Here is a 17,510-nt window from a genome sequence, read left to right as displayed (position 1 = left end):
ATCACGCCCGAAGCGTAAGATGTATTCGATATTTACGACATGGATGGGCGAAAATTATAATTCATATTTTGCCACCCCCAAATATTGACAGGGTGATACAGATTAATATGAAAAAAAAATGTACTTAATACAAAAACGTCATACTTAACAAGTATGTAAGAGATGGAATAATGAAAATATACCTGTATATAATCAATATAATAATTGAAACACCAAATAATTTATGATTAATTTCCCTTGCAGATGCAGACAGAGGGTGTGTTCAACTACGTGCCATACTCGTGGGTGTCCTTGGTCCACGTCAAGACTGAATTTTATAAAGGTGAGCTCGTAATCTTTTGTATTTGTGTAGAGTAGTGTACGCATGTGTGCGTGGCTGTGTCCGCCAGCCAATATTTTAAGAAAAACATCAGTGAGTTAATAGTCGGCTGCCCTTTTACTCCCTCCCTTGTCCATATATTTATCTAATAGTACCTGTTTAGTATCATTTGTAGTACTAGTTACTGAATTTTATAAAGGTGAACTCAAATTTTTAAATGTACTTTAGTATAATTTACTAGCTTTCCCCTCGTGGTCGAAATTCGACCATGGTCATAATAGATTTAAATTTTTCTATGAATGAAACTAAAATTTCTAATTAGCTATGTACCAAAAAAAAAAGAATATTAATAAAGAAAGAAAAGCAGAAATGTACTTAATTATTTTCCTTTCTTTACTTCTTTTCTTTTCTTCTTCTTTTCTTTTATTTTTTCAGTACTTTTCTGCTTTCCTTGCTTTATTAACATATATTCTTTTTTTTTTCGTTAGAAACAATTTTGCCTTTTTGTTGTTATACCTATTTATTTCAACCAGTAGTTTATATACAATCCTATACAATCATGGTCATAAATTTTCCAATTGTTTCCCTAAAACTGTACTTAAAAACGAAGATTATTTACTAAATGTTCTTAATAATAATCATTTAATTTTATAATTCCAGCATTAGCACACCAGTACTGCGCGACGGGGTTGTTGCACGCCACTAGCGCGCCGTCGCCGAGCCGCCTGGCCGCCATATACGCGCCCTACGACGGACATAATGACGGTAAATATATTAATATTTAATGTTTAATTAGTATATTATCACAAATTATTTAAATGGTACCACCATTAAAATAAACTAACCTTGATATACCTTGTGATAAACTAACCTTTCTTCTTGGTTGTACAATGATTTTTGATTAATAATTTTCGTCTGAAGTTTTGGATATTTTTATTCAGTGTGACAAGTTTTCGTAACTCGTTAAGAGATGGCGATATGAGTGCTATTGAAGATTTCTCAACATCTCGACTCCGACATAAAAGTGCCGAATTGAGAGAGTACGGTCGTTTTACCAAATAGGGAACTTTTTGTACTGAAGGAAATAGGCAGTAGAACTAATGTCCGACTCGATTCGACCGTGGAGGAACCAATGTCCGTCTGTCAATGTGTCTGTGTGTTTAGGAGGAAGGGTGTGGATGCCGGCTGACTTAAATATGAAGCTAAGGTATTTTAGGATTGGCGACACATCTATAATCGGTTTTACTTAGAATCCTTGTTTTATGTGCCATTGGTTACAAATATTCATGGGCGACAGCGACCACTTACCATCATGTGGACTGCATGCTCCTTTACTACATCGATGTAATAAAAATAAATATATTTTCCAGGGTCACCGGGCTCAGCGGCAGCTCAGCTGGAAGCCAGTGCACTGGGTCGTGCACACCTGGCTGAAGCCCTCGCGCTGTACGAGGAGGCAGCGCGACTGCAACGCATGTGCCGGTACATAGTCACTCTCATTGTGCACTCACCGCCACGCTCACTGTTCAAGCTTGTTTCAATATCATATTAAACTGTACAACATATACGTACGAACGCACACACGCACGAACGCACGAATCCACACACGTACACACACATCTACGTACGCACTAACACGCAAATACGCGTACACACACGCACGCACACGCGCACGAACGCATACACACACGCACAACGTGCGCGTGCGTTTACAGAGATTAGACACACACATATAAACACCGTAATCACACTATAATACTATAGCATGTTATTGACGTTACCTATAAAAAAATCACCAATGATTACTTAGTAATATCTGAAGGCACGGCAGTGCCTCCGCCAAGTCGAGCCTCATTATTATTTGTACTAAACAATTTCCTGTTATGTTACTACAACTGCTACAAGTACTAAAAATACTACTTACTAATCACGAAAGAAGATACAATAACACGTACCTTTAGCTCTAAACCCTAGACATAATAACCTATTTCTTATTCCAGCGAGCTACGCAACAAGGAAGCGCTATCCCGCACCGTGTTGGCGCAGCGGGAACGAGCCGCGAGAGAGCGAGCCGCGTTACGAGACGAACCGGACTTCGCTGAGCTGATTGATGCACCGCATATATTACGTGAGTGGATTTATTGACCGCACATTACTGGACTAGGGTGAAGTTACATACCTTTAATGTACATGGTATAGCACATAGTTCCATAGGGGAATCAATATTAACGAACAGTATTCACATTGAAACTCTAGTGTTAACAAACAATGGATAGTGAGTAGAATTATGCGTAACTGAGTTTTAAGGGAGATTTGCGCGACTAGATTCATTGATACCGGTCATATTTTTAAAGGAGTGAACATTCGATCCTCGAACGATCGGTTTGCAATTTTAATTCTCTGTAAACAATTGAGACAATAAAAACGAATGTTGTTGCAATTTTTTCTTTCCATATACTATTTTAACAACACCACAAAACTTGAACATATTTATTAATTTTGTTCTCACATATACTTAGTATTTCAATTTTAATTGTTTATATCGTATACTAAAATTAACTATTTGCATTTTTTTAAATCCGTCTACGAAGGGAAAAAAATTAGACGACATAATTTTTCATATACCTTTTGAAGCTAAACAAGTAGTTGAAAATTTAAAAGCCTCTAAGGCGACTAAATGGATGGCGCAAATTTTAAGACTTTTTTCTCATTCCATAGCCTCATCAAAATTCCAACTAGCGCTAACACCACCGGACTTCGCCCAACACCGCGTAGACGACCTCTTCAAACCGCTCGGCCCCATCGCGGTGTTCTCAGCCAAACGGCACTGGAGCGCCCCCCGCTTGGTGCAACTGCGCCGCGACAAACACACAGACAGACACGACAGACAGGACGAACGGAAGCGACGAAGCGATAAGCGAGACCGATCTGAAGATAACAGCACTTACTACAACCAAATCATACGAAACGACGAGAAATACAGCGAGAAATACGAGAAACGGGTGACAAAACAGAACGGTGTTTACATCAGCGGGTTCGAGAATAATGAATATCACCCGAAAGTGTTAGATTATGATAAGTATGAGTATAAGGAGTATACGGAGAGGGAGAGTGGGAGGAAGCAAGGGAGGGAGAGACGGAAGGGAGAGCTGCGGAGAGTGGCGAGTGAGTACAACGTCGCGAAGGAGGAGGGCTTCGGGTTCTCTGTTAGAGGGGATGCGCCGGTTGTTATCGCTGCTGTGGAACCCAATTCGTTGGCTGATGTGAGTGGGCTAATATTTTGTTATTAAGGTTTTAAGTTTTTTTTTTAATATAAGAGTGGCAGATGAGCATGCACCACCTTATGGTAAGTGGCTACTGCCGCGCATGCACATCTGTAATTAACCCCAGATAGGATTAGATATGTCTAACTGAGGTCGGTAACACATGCGCCGCTACCCCTGAGGACTAAGCTGGAATGACTCAGAAAAGTATGTCTCCTTTACCACACCCTTCAAACCACAATACAGCAGCGCTTAACATTGTTGTTCTTAGGCAAAAATAGGTGTGGCGATGGTGTCGCCACGTAGGTGGTAGCGGCGCATCCATAGCCGACCTTGGGTAGGAATATCTAATCCCATCAGGCAGTAGCCACTTACCATCAGGTGGACTGCACGCTCGTCTCCTACTTCTATATTATAAAAAAAAATGTGCACAATCCTATGTGGGAGGAATTGTGATATGTTTTGACATTCAAAAAGAGTTCTGTAAAGAACCTACACATTTTGAATAAAAAAAATGATATGATTTTGATTTGATTTGGTGGTACATACATACATGGTTTAAAATATGTACAATCATATGAATAGGGGATTCTTGCAAAGTACTTTAATACTTATGTAACGTAAACAATATCCAATCCCAGATCGGCGGCATGCGGGAGGGCGACTTCATAATCTCGATCGGAGACAAGGACGTGAAGTGGAGCGGCCACGACGACGTGGTGCGCCTCATCCAGCGCGCCGGGAACGCTCTCACCTTACGACTCGCCACACCCATGGACAACAGCTCCAAGGTATGTTACATTTATTGAAACTATTGTAGAGTTCGCACCAAATTCCTAGTCTGCTCTGAACATAGAAATGAGTCGCGTCGCAACAGCAAATTGTAGATATTAGCGGGACGAAGACAGCGCGGCCCCCGGAACGTTCGGCTGCCCGCTCTCGCCCACTAGTTGTGTTCGATGGGATTGGCTTTCTGACTACACTTGCTTGCAACAACTTCAGAACGGACTAGAGATAATGGCGCGGACTATACTTTATTACTCAATCGGTAATTTATAAGTGCAAAAAAAATCTTTTAGCAATACGGCGAACTGATAGTAGATAATTGACGTTCAAAACGCATTCTATGAAGGATTTTTAATAAAATTTAAATTTATTTGTGTCCCCAGTCATCTCCGTCCGCGTGCCGGCAGTCGGGCTCCGCGGGCTCCGTGTCGGCCGCGTCCACCTCCAGCGGCTCCACGCCGCGCTCCGCCCCGCGCCGCGCGCCCTCCTGGAACCCCTTCCGCAGGCACCAGCCCCGCCCCCACACACATGTACACGCGCAACACAACGTGCTGTTTAGATAACTTGCATGCTTTGGGAGCGCATGCAGAGATGTGCATATGCAAACAAGGATCAACAACAAATCATACAATAACAAGCTTAACAAGAATAAGCAATAAATTATTATATAATAACAACAAGGATCACCAACAAAGCATAAAATAGCAAGAAAAATCAATAAGGCATGCAATAACAAAAAGGATCAACAACAAAGCACACGACAACAACAAGGATCTTTTGTTTATTTATACCATATATTGTTTATTTTGTCGTTTTCTATAACAACAATAGGAATCAACAACAAAGCATACAATAACAACAATGATCCATTGCTTATGGTATAGACCATATATTGTTTATTTTTAGTCGTTTTTTTTTACAACAACAAGGATCAACAATAACAACAACATACAAGGAACAACAGGATCATTCTGTTTAAACAAACTTTAGTCACGTGCACCATGCAATACTGTAGCTTACTTTTTAAATCGGTTACGTAACACATTCAATATCTAATTTCAATAGCATAATTTAAACTATGTCCAAAAAGTATTTCAATATATTTTTAAATTATGATCCTTTTAAACTAAAATTTAAAAGATCACACTTACATAAAAATTGGATAGTTAAAATTATACGTATATAATGCTTTTTAAAAAAGTAATTAATTACGTAAAAATAGGTACAATAAAATTATAAATTGCGATAACTGACTTTACAATCATGTACTGCATATTTACGAGGGTAGATTTATGTAATGTAAGAGAGTACGCCATTTATTGTTTTTTTAGTCGTTTTTTGCAAAATTGCACATGTATGTACAGTTGAATATTAATATTATTTACTTTATACGTCAATTGTATTCTGTTTTATTTAGTCTTGATCCAAGTATTTATTTATTTATTTATTTATTTAATTATTACAAAATCCACAGCTCTTAAAATCATACAAATACATTTCTTATATAGTATTTCTTACAGCCAATTACGGATTTACAATTTTTAAACATAACAGCACGAATAAGTAAGTTTTATAGATAGGTATTAATATATATAAATACAGGTATAAATACTATAAATATATAATTAATTTTAAAGATAAACACACACATATGTATAATAATCTATATACTAAAGATGTTAATTATAATTTATATACCTACTAATAATATTTCAATTGTACGTTTACTTAGTCACTAATATGGAGATTATTAAGGACTTTATGTACCTCTTTTTTAAAACTATTTTTACTTGTATTGAAAATGTCTATTGTGTTAAATCTTTTATTATATTTTTTTTGTAATCTAATGACTAGTGAATTTTGTGCATAATTACTTCTCGTCTGAGCGACAGCGAATAAAGATTTTCCCGCGTGCCTTGTACGCTTTTTTGGAACATTAAAACTCAAAAATTTTGATAGCAAAGCTTGACAGTCTATGTACCCATTACAAATACCATGCAAAAAGGCCATATCAATTACATTGCGCCTACACTCAAGAGGCATGAGATGATGATATAAACATGAATCCTCATAATTTAGGAATGTATGAGAACATCGATAGTTGAGGTGTTTCATAAATTTGATCTGAATGTTCTCTAATGTTTTAATATAAGTTACATAACTAGGATTCCAGATAGGACTACAGTATTCAAGAATACTTCTTACGTAAGAGTAATATAAGATTTTAAAACAACCTAAATCAGAGAAGGGGCGACTTACTCTTAGTATGAAGCCAAGGTTTTTATAAGCCTTATTTACAACTGTATCTATGTGGTCAGAAAATGTTAATTTGGAGTCAATAACAACACCAAGGTCCCTAACAGAGTAATTTTTAGTAAGGTCGACATTGTTTATTTGATATGAATAGTTAATGGGATATCTTTTTCGTGTGAAGCTTACAAAGGAACATTTATTTAAATTGATACCAATTCGGTTTTTAACGTAGTAACGACCCAATCTATTGAGATCATCCTGTAATGCAAGACAGTCTGTAATATTTCTTACGTTCATGTAAATTTTAGTGTCGTCTGCATACATAAGCAAACTTGCATTTTTAATACAACTGTTAATATCATATAAATAAGACACATACAGAAATATATTTCATGTTAAGATGAATTTAATGAGGGTTACCTACTCTTCGTAATTTTTTTATCAGTTGCAAATTTTAACATTATTTAATGTTTGTCATTATTTCCGAAAATTTATTGAATGTTTATCACTTCACTTGAGTTTATTTTGTCACAACCTTGTAGAAAGTTGGATTAATATTTCAAATATCAGAAAGTATAAAATAAAATAATGAAAACTTGTTTGAAGCTTAATTTACCGTATTGGAAGGTAATTTGCTATGTGGCAACAATTTACGAGAAATTCAAATAGGAGGGTAAATGGGTGATTTTGGAAACTATTATATATTTAGCGTCCTAAATATATAAATAGACTATGGAACTTGATTCTGGCTATGACATCCAAAGTTTTCTGTACTTATTCTACAAATAAAGATTTTTTATTTTTACTTTATCAGTGATAGATTTAATGTAAATATAATATTCATCTCATTTTCATGTAAAAAATAATTACATTACAGTCAAATATCATTCCTTTCAAATTGAATGAACAAAAAAGAATGTCATCTGACACCATTTTGTAATTTTGGCGCGACTTTCAAACTATTTATTGGCAAATAATTATTTTCATTCTATTTTTTTTGTCACTAACCTTTGCTTCTGTGTATATTTTTAATCTGTTAATATTTCTTAATTATCTATGAATTGTAATTACGAATATTTCTTATTATTTTTCAGGCAAAAACGTGTATACAGCCTGGTTGTGTTTATAATCTGTAATGTTTGAACTGTCACATCTTTATTTCATTCAAGACGTGCACAGTTAATGATTTTGCCGAAAAATCGAGTCTTTAACATTTTTTTTATTGTATCTATGTTTATTTCGTATCATATAAGTCAATATAGTTACACACAATATGTATTATACAGCTGAATGAGGATTCTACGAGTAGATTACAATGATATTAGGCTATTAGAACTAGAGTAGCCTAACTACGAAAAACATGACTATATGGAGAAAAGTAAAAGTGTGCAACATTTTTAAATTATGAAAAAACAGATAGTTCAAGTCATTAAAATGCAGTTAGGCGACTCTGGTTCTAGCAGCCTCATACATCCTGATGTTTGAGCTGATGCTGCAGGATCTTCAGAATCCATGGCATTCCTCAATGGCTTACAGTAGACAGCTATTTCTAACGTGAAGCAGTTCTTTCGTTTTGTTGGGAGGGTGCTGATTCAAGGCTTTTATGTGAGGCGACCATCTTAGCCCTCAGGAGTGGCAGCACCTGTGATCGACTTCAGGTATAGTCCGCGTAAAACTGCTAGTTCGCTCTGAATGTAGAAATGAGTCGCGTCGCCATAGCAAATTGTATGACTACACCTGCTCGCAACAACTTCAGAGCGGACTATAGAGCCCCCGTTCTAAATGGAGTTGGCTACAGATGTCTATAGATGGCAGTGGTCACTTACCATCAGATGGACTGCATGGTCGTTTGCCACTACAATCTTAAAATATAAAAATATCGTGTTTAGGCTCGTTTTAAGCAGGGTTCCATTTTAAATACATTTATGTTAAGCTTGAATATAATATATATTTAATAATTTTGTAGATATCACATCAAATATGTTTAAAATATGTCTGTATATTTGTTTGTTAATCAGTATTTCTATAGATTAGAAATAATTGTTATAAATTTTGGTTGTGATCGAGTTAAAGCTTCATACTTTTTGATCGCACCCAAAAATATTAAGAAATTTATTATAATAAGTATTAATCATTGTAATATTGTAAAAAGGTTAGTTCGCGGCATGTATATTTTCAGATGTATAAACTTGGTGTAATGTAGATGTTGTTGTAAATGGTTATTGAATATTATCGTGAAAATAAATTTATTTCTGAATATATTTCTATTTTTTATTTTATTTTAATATCGACTAGATACTTAATCCATCCTATGGCTAGGTTCCTTGGCCACTAGGAAGTGGCAATGGGCCGGCCACATCGCTCGGAGGACCGATAACCGATGGGGAAGAAAGGTCCTCGAGTGGCAACCACGTGTAGGCAAACGGAGTTCAGGCCGCCCCCCGACCAGGTGGACGGACGACCTGAAGAAGACGGCGGGAAACCGCTGAGCGGGAGAGAAATTTTAGAGCGTATGTATGCATAGATTAGTAGAGATTACTCGCTCCTAACAAGAAAATGTAACTTTATGACAATTGTCACTGTCAATTATTTTCATGTTTGAAAATTTAAAAAAAAAATAGTTTTCAGATCATTTACGAATGAAACGATATTTCTTCGCACTTTTTCTTCGTTTTCGTGTCTTTATTGCGCATGCGGCATTATTCCGCGTAAATTACACCATGACAACCATTAAATGGCTTACAGAATTGTCAGCTGTTTAAGTCATTTAATGGCTTCCTTCAATTACAAGGCTGAGATATCAATACTTATCTATGTATGTATGTATCTCATTCTTTGGCAAGCTCTATAGCCCAAATGGTTTGATAGATTTTAATATTCGACGTGTCGTTGGATTCCTCTAAATTGAGGGAGTAACACACTATAATTTCAAGCTGTCTAGTTTTTGTTTTTATAATAAATATTAGTTGCCGTCGTATTTTTATAAGATGTGTATTCATTCAATATTGGTAAGAGTAAGGAACGTAAAACTTAACAAAAGATTGTTTTCAGTTTTAAAAAGAAACATATTATAAGAACATAACGTTTATTACTTAGTCATCTAATAACAACTTTTTTCACTTAACATGTCAATAAATAAAAAAATATTTGAATTTTACAAATTAGTTGTAGTCAGTTATAAAATAGCTATTATTATTCATTTACGCATCACAGCACCAAAATACTGAATAAGTTAGTCAAATACAAATTTATATTACAATTTTTATAATAAAGGTATATCAAACTACCACTTACCACTTATGGACTACAAGCTTATACACTATTTCAATTATATAAACAATCCCTTCCCCAAACCAAATTTTTGAAGGTGGTCGAACCTTTTGTGGTTCGACTCCGGCGGCACCACCGCCACACCTATTTCTGCCTCATAACGGCAGTGTTAGGTGCTGCTGTGTTCCGGTTTGAAGGGTGTGGTAAGGGAGACATACTTTTCCGAGACGTTCCAGCTTAGTCCTCAGGGGTAGCGGCGCATCTGTGGCCGAACTTCAGGTAGGAATATCTTATCCTATCTGGGGTTGATTACAGATGTCCATGGGCGGTAGTAGCAATTTACCATCAGGTGGACTGCATGCTCGTCTGCTAGTCCTATATTTAAAAAAAATACCTAGTTAATCCCACCATTATCTATCGAAATACTTCTCAAAGAACATCTTCGAGTCATCATACACCCCGAAGAAAATGAACCCTCCCAGCATGATACCCGCTATCCGGGGTAGTAACCCAGTGAAGAGCCCCCGGAGCCCTGCCTGTAAGTACAGGTCTGCGAGTAGGGGGCGAAGGCGCGGGGCGGAGCCCGCCAGCATCACGCGGGTCTTCACCACGTCTAACGGAGTAGTTACCGCACCCGCTACACAGCCTGCTAGGGCACCACAAGCGGCACTCTGAAATTGTTATGTTTTCTTATGTCAATATTACACAGTAATTATAGATTAGAAAAGGGTACCTTTAAGAATTTTGATGTAAGTCTTAACAGCACATATATTTAAAATTACTTAATTTATATCCTTATTGTTTGTTATTTTTAAAAAGGATACAGATGAATATCCTTCTTATTGTTTATTTGAAAAAAGGATATTAATTTATTTTTATATCCTTTTTTAAAGTAACAGACATACATGAAATTCGCGCAAATAATTACTATCTATAATCAATGCTTTAAAAGAGTTCGAATTTAAAGGCTTTTTATTGACGTAATTAATTAATAACAACAAATATTACAATATAAATAATATGCCTAGCCTAGCGAATTAAAAGCGGCCTCGACGGATCAAAGATTCGAATCCCAACCACCTCTGATTATTTAGCGTCATGAACTTGGTAATATTTATTTACTGTTTCCTTTAACGGTAAAGAAAAACATTTAGAAAAATCTGCATAACTAGAATACCTTAAAAACGTTCTCAGAGATAAGTGAATTCTACCAATTCCCATTTGGCCAGCATTTTAAACTATAAGAAGAAAATCGTGCCCAGTATTGGGATAATAATGTATTGATGATGAGGATGAAGATGATGATGATGACGATTTTGTTGATGGTGATGACGATGTTGTTGATAGTGATGAGGATGTTGTTGATGATAACGATGCTATTGATGCTGACCATAAAATCATCAATACCCTCACCTGTAGCCCATTAATCTCCCCACCGTTCCTCTCCCTCACGAGGCCCTTCAGCGCTTCCCAGATGGGCAGCTCGATGAAGCTGAAGGGCATATCCCGCGCCACTGTCGACAAGAAGCCCCGATATACTCCCTTGCGAAACCCCTCGGTTTTATACGCCTGTTGGTATTCAAATTACATCGGAAAATTTAAATTTTGGTTTTGTGATAAATTTTGTATTAAATATATTTGATGATACAGAGCAGTGACAGCCTAGTGATCGTCGATCGAGGGGTCTTCTGTTAAAATCCCAGGCACGCACCTCTGATTTTTCAAAATGATGAACGTATTAGCAAATAATTATCAATTGCTTAAATGGTGAAGAAAAACATCGTGAGGAAACCTGCATACCTGAGAGATTTATAAAAAAAATAATCTCAAAAGTATGCGAAGTCTACCAATACGTGCTTGGCCAGCGCGTGGCCAGCGCGGTGGACTGTGGCCTAATCCTTCTCAATCTGAGAGGAGACCCGTGCCCAGCAGTGAGACAGTAATGGGTTGATGATTATGATAGAGTAGATTTTTTTATAATATTGTAATGTTAGAGTAGCAGACGAGCATGCAGTTCACGTGATGGTAAGTGGCTACTGCCGCCCATGGACATCTGTCATCATATGTAATGATTTTTGTTGCATGAAATATTATGATCAATTTTTATATTTATTATCTTATATATAAAATTCTCGTGTCACAATGTTAGTTACCGTACTCCTCCGAAATGGCTTTACCGATTTTAACCAAATTTTATATGCATATTCAGTAGGTCTGAGAATCGGCTACTATCTACAATATGTTTCATACCCCTAAGTGATAAGGGTTGTTCACCCTTAACATTATTTTTTATTTATATGGCAAAACGTTTGCCGGGTCAGCTAGTATAAGTATAAAATGTCTCATAAGCACCTCCAAAAGTATTCGTATACTGCTCCGTTTTTCCAATCCCATGTAGGTTTGTTTCCTTTGCTTAGCTATTTCAACAGGAACTTTTATGACACAACATAGCTGAAACAAAAGTAAATATTACCTTACAAACCATGATTTGTATTGACATTTCAATATGTAACGGTTACTCACGAATTTAAGCAAATCACAAATAGTCGAAGTTTGGTGTGTAAAAATATACTTAGAGCGTTTGTCCACCGCCGTCTTCACCGGACCGTCACCGAGAACGAGATTATTTCGGGCCGACTTTAATTATGATGTGACGGACGTGCGGTGGACAAACGACCATAGTAAATGTATGTACCGCTACTTCGGCGCCGTTATCTCTCCTCAGAATGACAAGAGGTATCTTGCTTTCGGTGACGATTCGGTGACAGCGGCTTTGGATGAACGCTCTTAAGCCCGCTCCACATACTCGCGAGAAAAACCCGATTCGTATCGGCTCCACATCCTCGTTTCTTGAGCTTTTGTCGCGTTCTCGCGAGAATGTGGAGCGGGCTTTAGTGTTGTGTGTCATAGTATGGAAGCAAGAAAATAAAAACGAACTAGACGGAGGGTAGATAGATTAATGTATCACTAGTACATGTCAACGGTTTCTCCCCGCCACCGTAGTCTCGCAGTGACCACGATCCATGCAACTGGCTCGAAATATCGACAATAAAGAAATCAAAACCGCGTATCGTGAGTACCCGTTACATATTATAACGATACAAGCCATCATAATATTTAGTGTCATTACATATTGCAATGTGAAGCCACAATTGTATCGTGTTATATTATTGTTTTATGCTGTACCTACCATAGCAATTTTTTAACTTGAAAAATACTATATTACAAAAAAATATTAAATTTACAATGAGTATTTTTACTTTATGTTCTTTTTGTAGATAAGATAAAGACAGAATTGTTAATAGCTCGATGATGGTAACAACAAGGCCACACAAATTTCCGCAAAAGTAGAGTTTGCTGTTTGTTGAAAAAAATGATAATTCGTTTTGTATCCGCTTCGCCTATATAGATTTAAAAGGTAAGACACCTACTTCATAGTTACACAGGCCAACTTGCCCTGGTACTCCTGAAGGCTAAGTTGGTACACACCTCAGATATAGTATGTCTTCCTTGCCATATTCTTTCAAACCAGAAGACATAACATTGATGTTATTAAGCAGAAATAGGTGTGGTGGTGGTGGCGCCAAGCTGCTAGTCCGCTCTGAAGTTGCCGCGAGCAGGTGTAGTCATACAATTTGCTATGGCGATGCGATTCATTTCTATATTCAGAGCGAACTAGTAGTTTTACGCAGACAATACCCCCTCTAAATTCAAAAAATATACTAGCTAAAAATGTTATATAAGTAACTTACCACTTCAGAGAAGCTGGCAGCAAACATATGTACAAAGGGTGTGTACTGCGGCGCTACCACCGGCTTGGCGAAGTTCTTTATGGTCTCATATGACACGAAGAACAGCGCTGTCACCGGTATAGCACCTGTTGCTACCGTGAGCACTCCTGGAAAATGGTCATAGACCATTTAGTACTCATATTTACTCATGCAAATGCAATTTTTTGGAGTTTTGCATGTAACCAGGTGGGGAGGCTTCAACCCTTCGTAAGTAAACTGATTGATTATCTCAATTTATTCTCGAAATTTATGTTGGGTTAAGAGCAGTATTTTATAGGTAGATAAAAAAAACGAAGGAAGAAGAAATATATTATCTCATTTCTAAAGTAAGTCGGCGAAACATTGGATCTTTGTTTCATAAGGAAAATGCATGTTGCAGTATACTTATATAGTCCGCGCCAAACTGCTAGTCGGCTCTGAATATAGAAACGAGTCGCGTCGAATAGCAAATTGTAGATATTAGCGGCACCCTCCTAAGTATGCCCTCACATTGCTATGGACTATATGCTTGTAGTTGTGCACAACAACTTCGGAGCGGACTATCAATTTGGCGCGGACTACACATTTACAACCCTCCAGCCTAAAAGAAAAAGCTGGCTACTGTCTTACTGGTATTTTTCTGCTTCATTAATATATACTCTCCATTTATGATTAAAACCATCCCATCAAAATTGGTTAAATGCTTTCAAAAATTTGTCAACACAAAAAAATATAAATTTATAATTTTGTTACATTGTGTACAGTCCGTGCCAAACTGCTAGTCCGCTCTGAAGTTGTTGCGAGCAGGTGTAGTCATACAATTTGCTATGACGACACAATTCATTTCTATATTGAGAGCGGACTAGCAGTTTTATGCTGACTATATAAGTGCAAATATGTGAGTTTTAGAGATAGTTATTAACTAAAAACCGTGTCATCTACAAGAGATAAGAGATCAAACTCAAATAAAGATAACACTGTGTCTAGCGATTGTAAATGTGTCATCATTATATTATGTACTTAGGGCTCGTAATTCATAACTTAATACATAAGACAACATAACTTCACTAGTCATATATTTCATATACATCATCAGTAACCCATTACTGTCCCACTGCTGGGCACGGGTCTCCTCTCAGAGAAGGATTAGGCCATAGTCCACCGCCCTGGCCAAGTGCATATTGGTAGACTTCACATGTCTTTGAAAAAAACTTTTTTTTAAGATTTAGCAGGTATGCAGGTTTCCTAACAATGCTTTCCTTCACCGTTTAAGCAAGTGATAATTAATTTATAATACACACATAACTTTGAAAAATTAGAGGTGCGTGCCTGGGATTTGAACCTCAGACCCCTCGATCAACAGGCCGAGTTTCTTAACCACAAGGCTAACTGCTTTATTATATTTATATATTAAACTGTTTATAAATGGCCTAATGTAAAGGTGTGGCCTAAATCACTCTCACTTTGAGAGACTCATGCCCAGCAGTGGGTTAGTAATGGGCTGACAAAGGTGACAAACTATAGTGATACAAATTGCAAAGACCATACAACAAAACAACCTTTTTACTATTATTTTATTTCAATTTAACTTCAATCTATCAATGTGTTAAAACAAAGAAGTGCAGTGTCAGAGGATGCCACCTTCATGATATGATTATTTAGCAGTTTAAGTTAGCATAGAATTACTCATTAGTCATAAATTAGGCTAGATCGTAATTAATATAAAGTACCTATTAGTCACTTGGTACTTTATACAAACAAAAAAAAACTTCAAACAGTTAAACAGTTGACAATAAGTATTTATGTTTGTCATACCTCGGTAAACTCCATTGAAACCTCCAGACTTGTAGAAACCATGCTGGCTCTGCAGCCTGGTCTTCAGGGTATCCAGGGGGTAGAGTGCCGTAACCACTGTCACACCAGCTACTGCACCACCCTACAAATATTTTAGAATTTTATATATGTATAGTCTGCGCCAAACTGCTAGTCCGCTCTGAAGTTGTTGCGAGCAGGTGCAGTCATACAATTTGCTATGGCGACGCGATTCATTTCTATATTCAGAGCGGACTAGCAGTTCAAATCCTAGGCACTGGGACACTTGGTAACTGATGATGATTATGATAATAAATTTCATGCTTTCAGCCTCTAATGTAAAAATATATTGACACATTTACAATTGACAAAATTGAAAATATGCTTAATTAATCTTAAATATGACTGAATATGTGAATCTATATTGCAATCTTAGTGTAATACATTGATAATATTGCAGAATTTAATAAAACATATATAAACATTTAAACTGTATTTTATTGATTCCAATTAAAAAAATGATAGAAGCCTAGCTATTTTGGTTTTTTTTTTTTTTTTTTTTTTATATGTAACCTAACGATAAGGCAGACGGGCTGCCTGATGGAAAGCAGTCACCGTCGCCTATGGACATTTGCAACACCAGAGGAGTCGCCAATGCATCGCCGGCTTTGAAGGAGAGCTCTTTTTACACCCCTCTTGAAGAGCCCCATGTCATAGTCCTGAGGGAATACCTCAGGAGGAAGTTCATTCCACATTTTGCACGTACGCGGCAAAAATGATCTATTAAACCGAACCGTGGAGGACCGCCACGGGTCCAGTTGATGTGGATGGAACTTCATCCTTCGGCGAGTGGTGCGATGAAGGAAAGGCGACGTAGGCACCAGATCAAACAGTTCCTCAGAACACTCACCATTGTAAAGTCGGTAGAACACGCAGAGGGAACCTATGTCCCTCCGAAGGCTTAAGGGTTCTAACCGATCAGAGATCACTGGGTCATCGACGATTCGCACCGCGCGTTTCTGTACGGAGTCAAGTGGGTTAAGTTGGTATTGTGGTGCCCCTGCCCAGAGATGCGAGCAGTACTCCATGTGGGGCCTCACTTGCGCTTTATAAAGCAGCAGGAGTTGCCCCCCAGTGAAGTACTGCTTCACTGGGGGGCAACTCCTGCTGTTTTGGTTACAAGCAATTAAAGAATATTAACTATTACATAACTAATTTTGAAAAGTTACAACTTTTCTCTGAGTTTACATTGATAAAATTTATTTTTTAATATTATGTATCTCTGTTTAAGGCACTTGTTTTAAATTAAATGAAAGACTTACTAGCAAAGGAGCACCGTATATTTTAGCTGAGTTCGGCTTCTCTGGTTCTTCCATGGTGTAAAATCGCTAAATTATTGCCTAAGAATAGCATAAACTTCACTTAACTTTAACTTTATAAATCACAGTAAATCATTATCAATTTCGGTGATAAAATTACAACTGAATTCCGTAAACCTTATCTAGATGTCGCAATAAAGTAATATCATTCAGAAAGTCAGGGTTTCGGCGATGATGGCTTAATTCGGCGTAAACTATGCTGAAAAAGTTGAAAACTAACCTAAAATTCAGTGATCAGTGCCAGGCGCCAATGACATTGACACTTGACAGCATTATTGACTGACACTGAAAGTCTGCTGTCTGACAGAGAGACTCGAAAGAAAAAAAAACTTATGGCTAAAATTTTTATTAAAAAAATAGCGATAGTAAAAATAATGACTTATTATTTATTACGTAATAAGGATTATATTATTTGTATATCCGTTATTTTTCATCGCGTTACATAGCCTAAAAATAGTTGAACTCAAAGATATTTTAGGTAAATCCAAAATAATATCAGAATTGACTTATTCAATTTGTACAAAACGGTACTTTACTAAGCTACGAAAACCCAATAGGTAACCTAACAGTAGCCAGGGAGAGGCTACATGCATATACGGAGAGAGACCTATTATGTTTATGCATATGTAGGGGGGGCTTCACGCATATGCGCAGGATG

At 37.0% G+C, this 17,510-nt stretch overlaps 2 protein-coding genes across 4 annotated transcripts in view; one reads left to right on the top strand and one right to left on the bottom strand.

Moving 5' to 3' along the window:
* The window catches only part of Rhp (GTP-Rho-binding protein rhophilin), a 104,366-nt gene extending 99,294 nt beyond the window's left edge, over positions 1-5,072 (top strand). For all 3 annotated transcript variants that reach the window (XM_073092087.1, XM_073092090.1, XM_073092089.1), the window contains 7 exons: positions 244-322; positions 980-1,084; positions 1,690-1,801; positions 2,320-2,447; positions 3,038-3,582; positions 4,224-4,373; positions 4,752-5,072. In XM_073092087.1, the coding sequence (XP_072948188.1) occupies positions 244-322; positions 980-1,084; positions 1,690-1,801; positions 2,320-2,447; positions 3,038-3,582; positions 4,224-4,373; positions 4,752-4,931 (1,299 nt within the window). In that variant the 3' untranslated portion in view covers positions 4,932-5,072. The remainder of the gene's footprint in view (positions 1-243; positions 323-979; positions 1,085-1,689; positions 1,802-2,319; positions 2,448-3,037; positions 3,583-4,223; positions 4,374-4,751) is intronic.
* A 4,708-nt stretch (positions 5,073-9,780) lies between these two features.
* On the bottom strand, positions 9,781-17,012 carry LOC140756532 (S-adenosylmethionine mitochondrial carrier protein homolog). Its single transcript, XM_073092055.1, has 6 exons — positions 16,796-17,012; positions 15,477-15,597; positions 13,644-13,789; positions 12,244-12,342; positions 11,305-11,460; positions 9,781-10,562 (listed from the first exon to the last, which is right to left on the bottom strand). The coding sequence occupies exons 1-6, from the start codon at positions 16,847-16,849 to the stop codon at positions 10,302-10,304; spliced, it is 837 nt and encodes a 278-aa protein (XP_072948156.1). The 5' UTR covers positions 16,850-17,012; the 3' UTR covers positions 9,781-10,301.
* Positions 17,013-17,510: the final 498 nt, after the last annotated feature.

Source organism: Epargyreus clarus, unplaced genomic scaffold, assembly GCF_041222505.1.
Source record: "Epargyreus clarus isolate Ecla_fem2 unplaced genomic scaffold, WU_Ecla_fem_2.2 ptg000035l, whole genome shotgun sequence".
Classification (NCBI taxonomy): domain Eukaryota; kingdom Metazoa; phylum Arthropoda; class Insecta; order Lepidoptera; family Hesperiidae; genus Epargyreus; species Epargyreus clarus.
Note: the sequence above shows the minus strand (reverse complement) of the source record. Positions and strands in the feature narration are given on the sequence as shown.

Excerpts from the sequence above, each read along its gene's own strand:
- LOC140756532 (XM_073092055.1), bottom strand. The coding sequence starts at position 16,849 with ATGGAAGAACCAGAGAAGCCGAACTCAGCTAAAATATACGGTGCTCCT. Across the intron at positions 15,598-16,795 it reads TATACGGTGCTCCTTTGCTA|GGTGGTGCAGTAGCTGGTGT; the intron begins GTAAGTCTTTCA and ends AAATATTTGTAG. Across the intron at positions 11,461-12,243 it reads GTATACGAATACTTTTGGAG|GCGTATAAAACCGAGGGGTT; the intron begins GTGCTTATGAGA and ends GAATACCAACAG.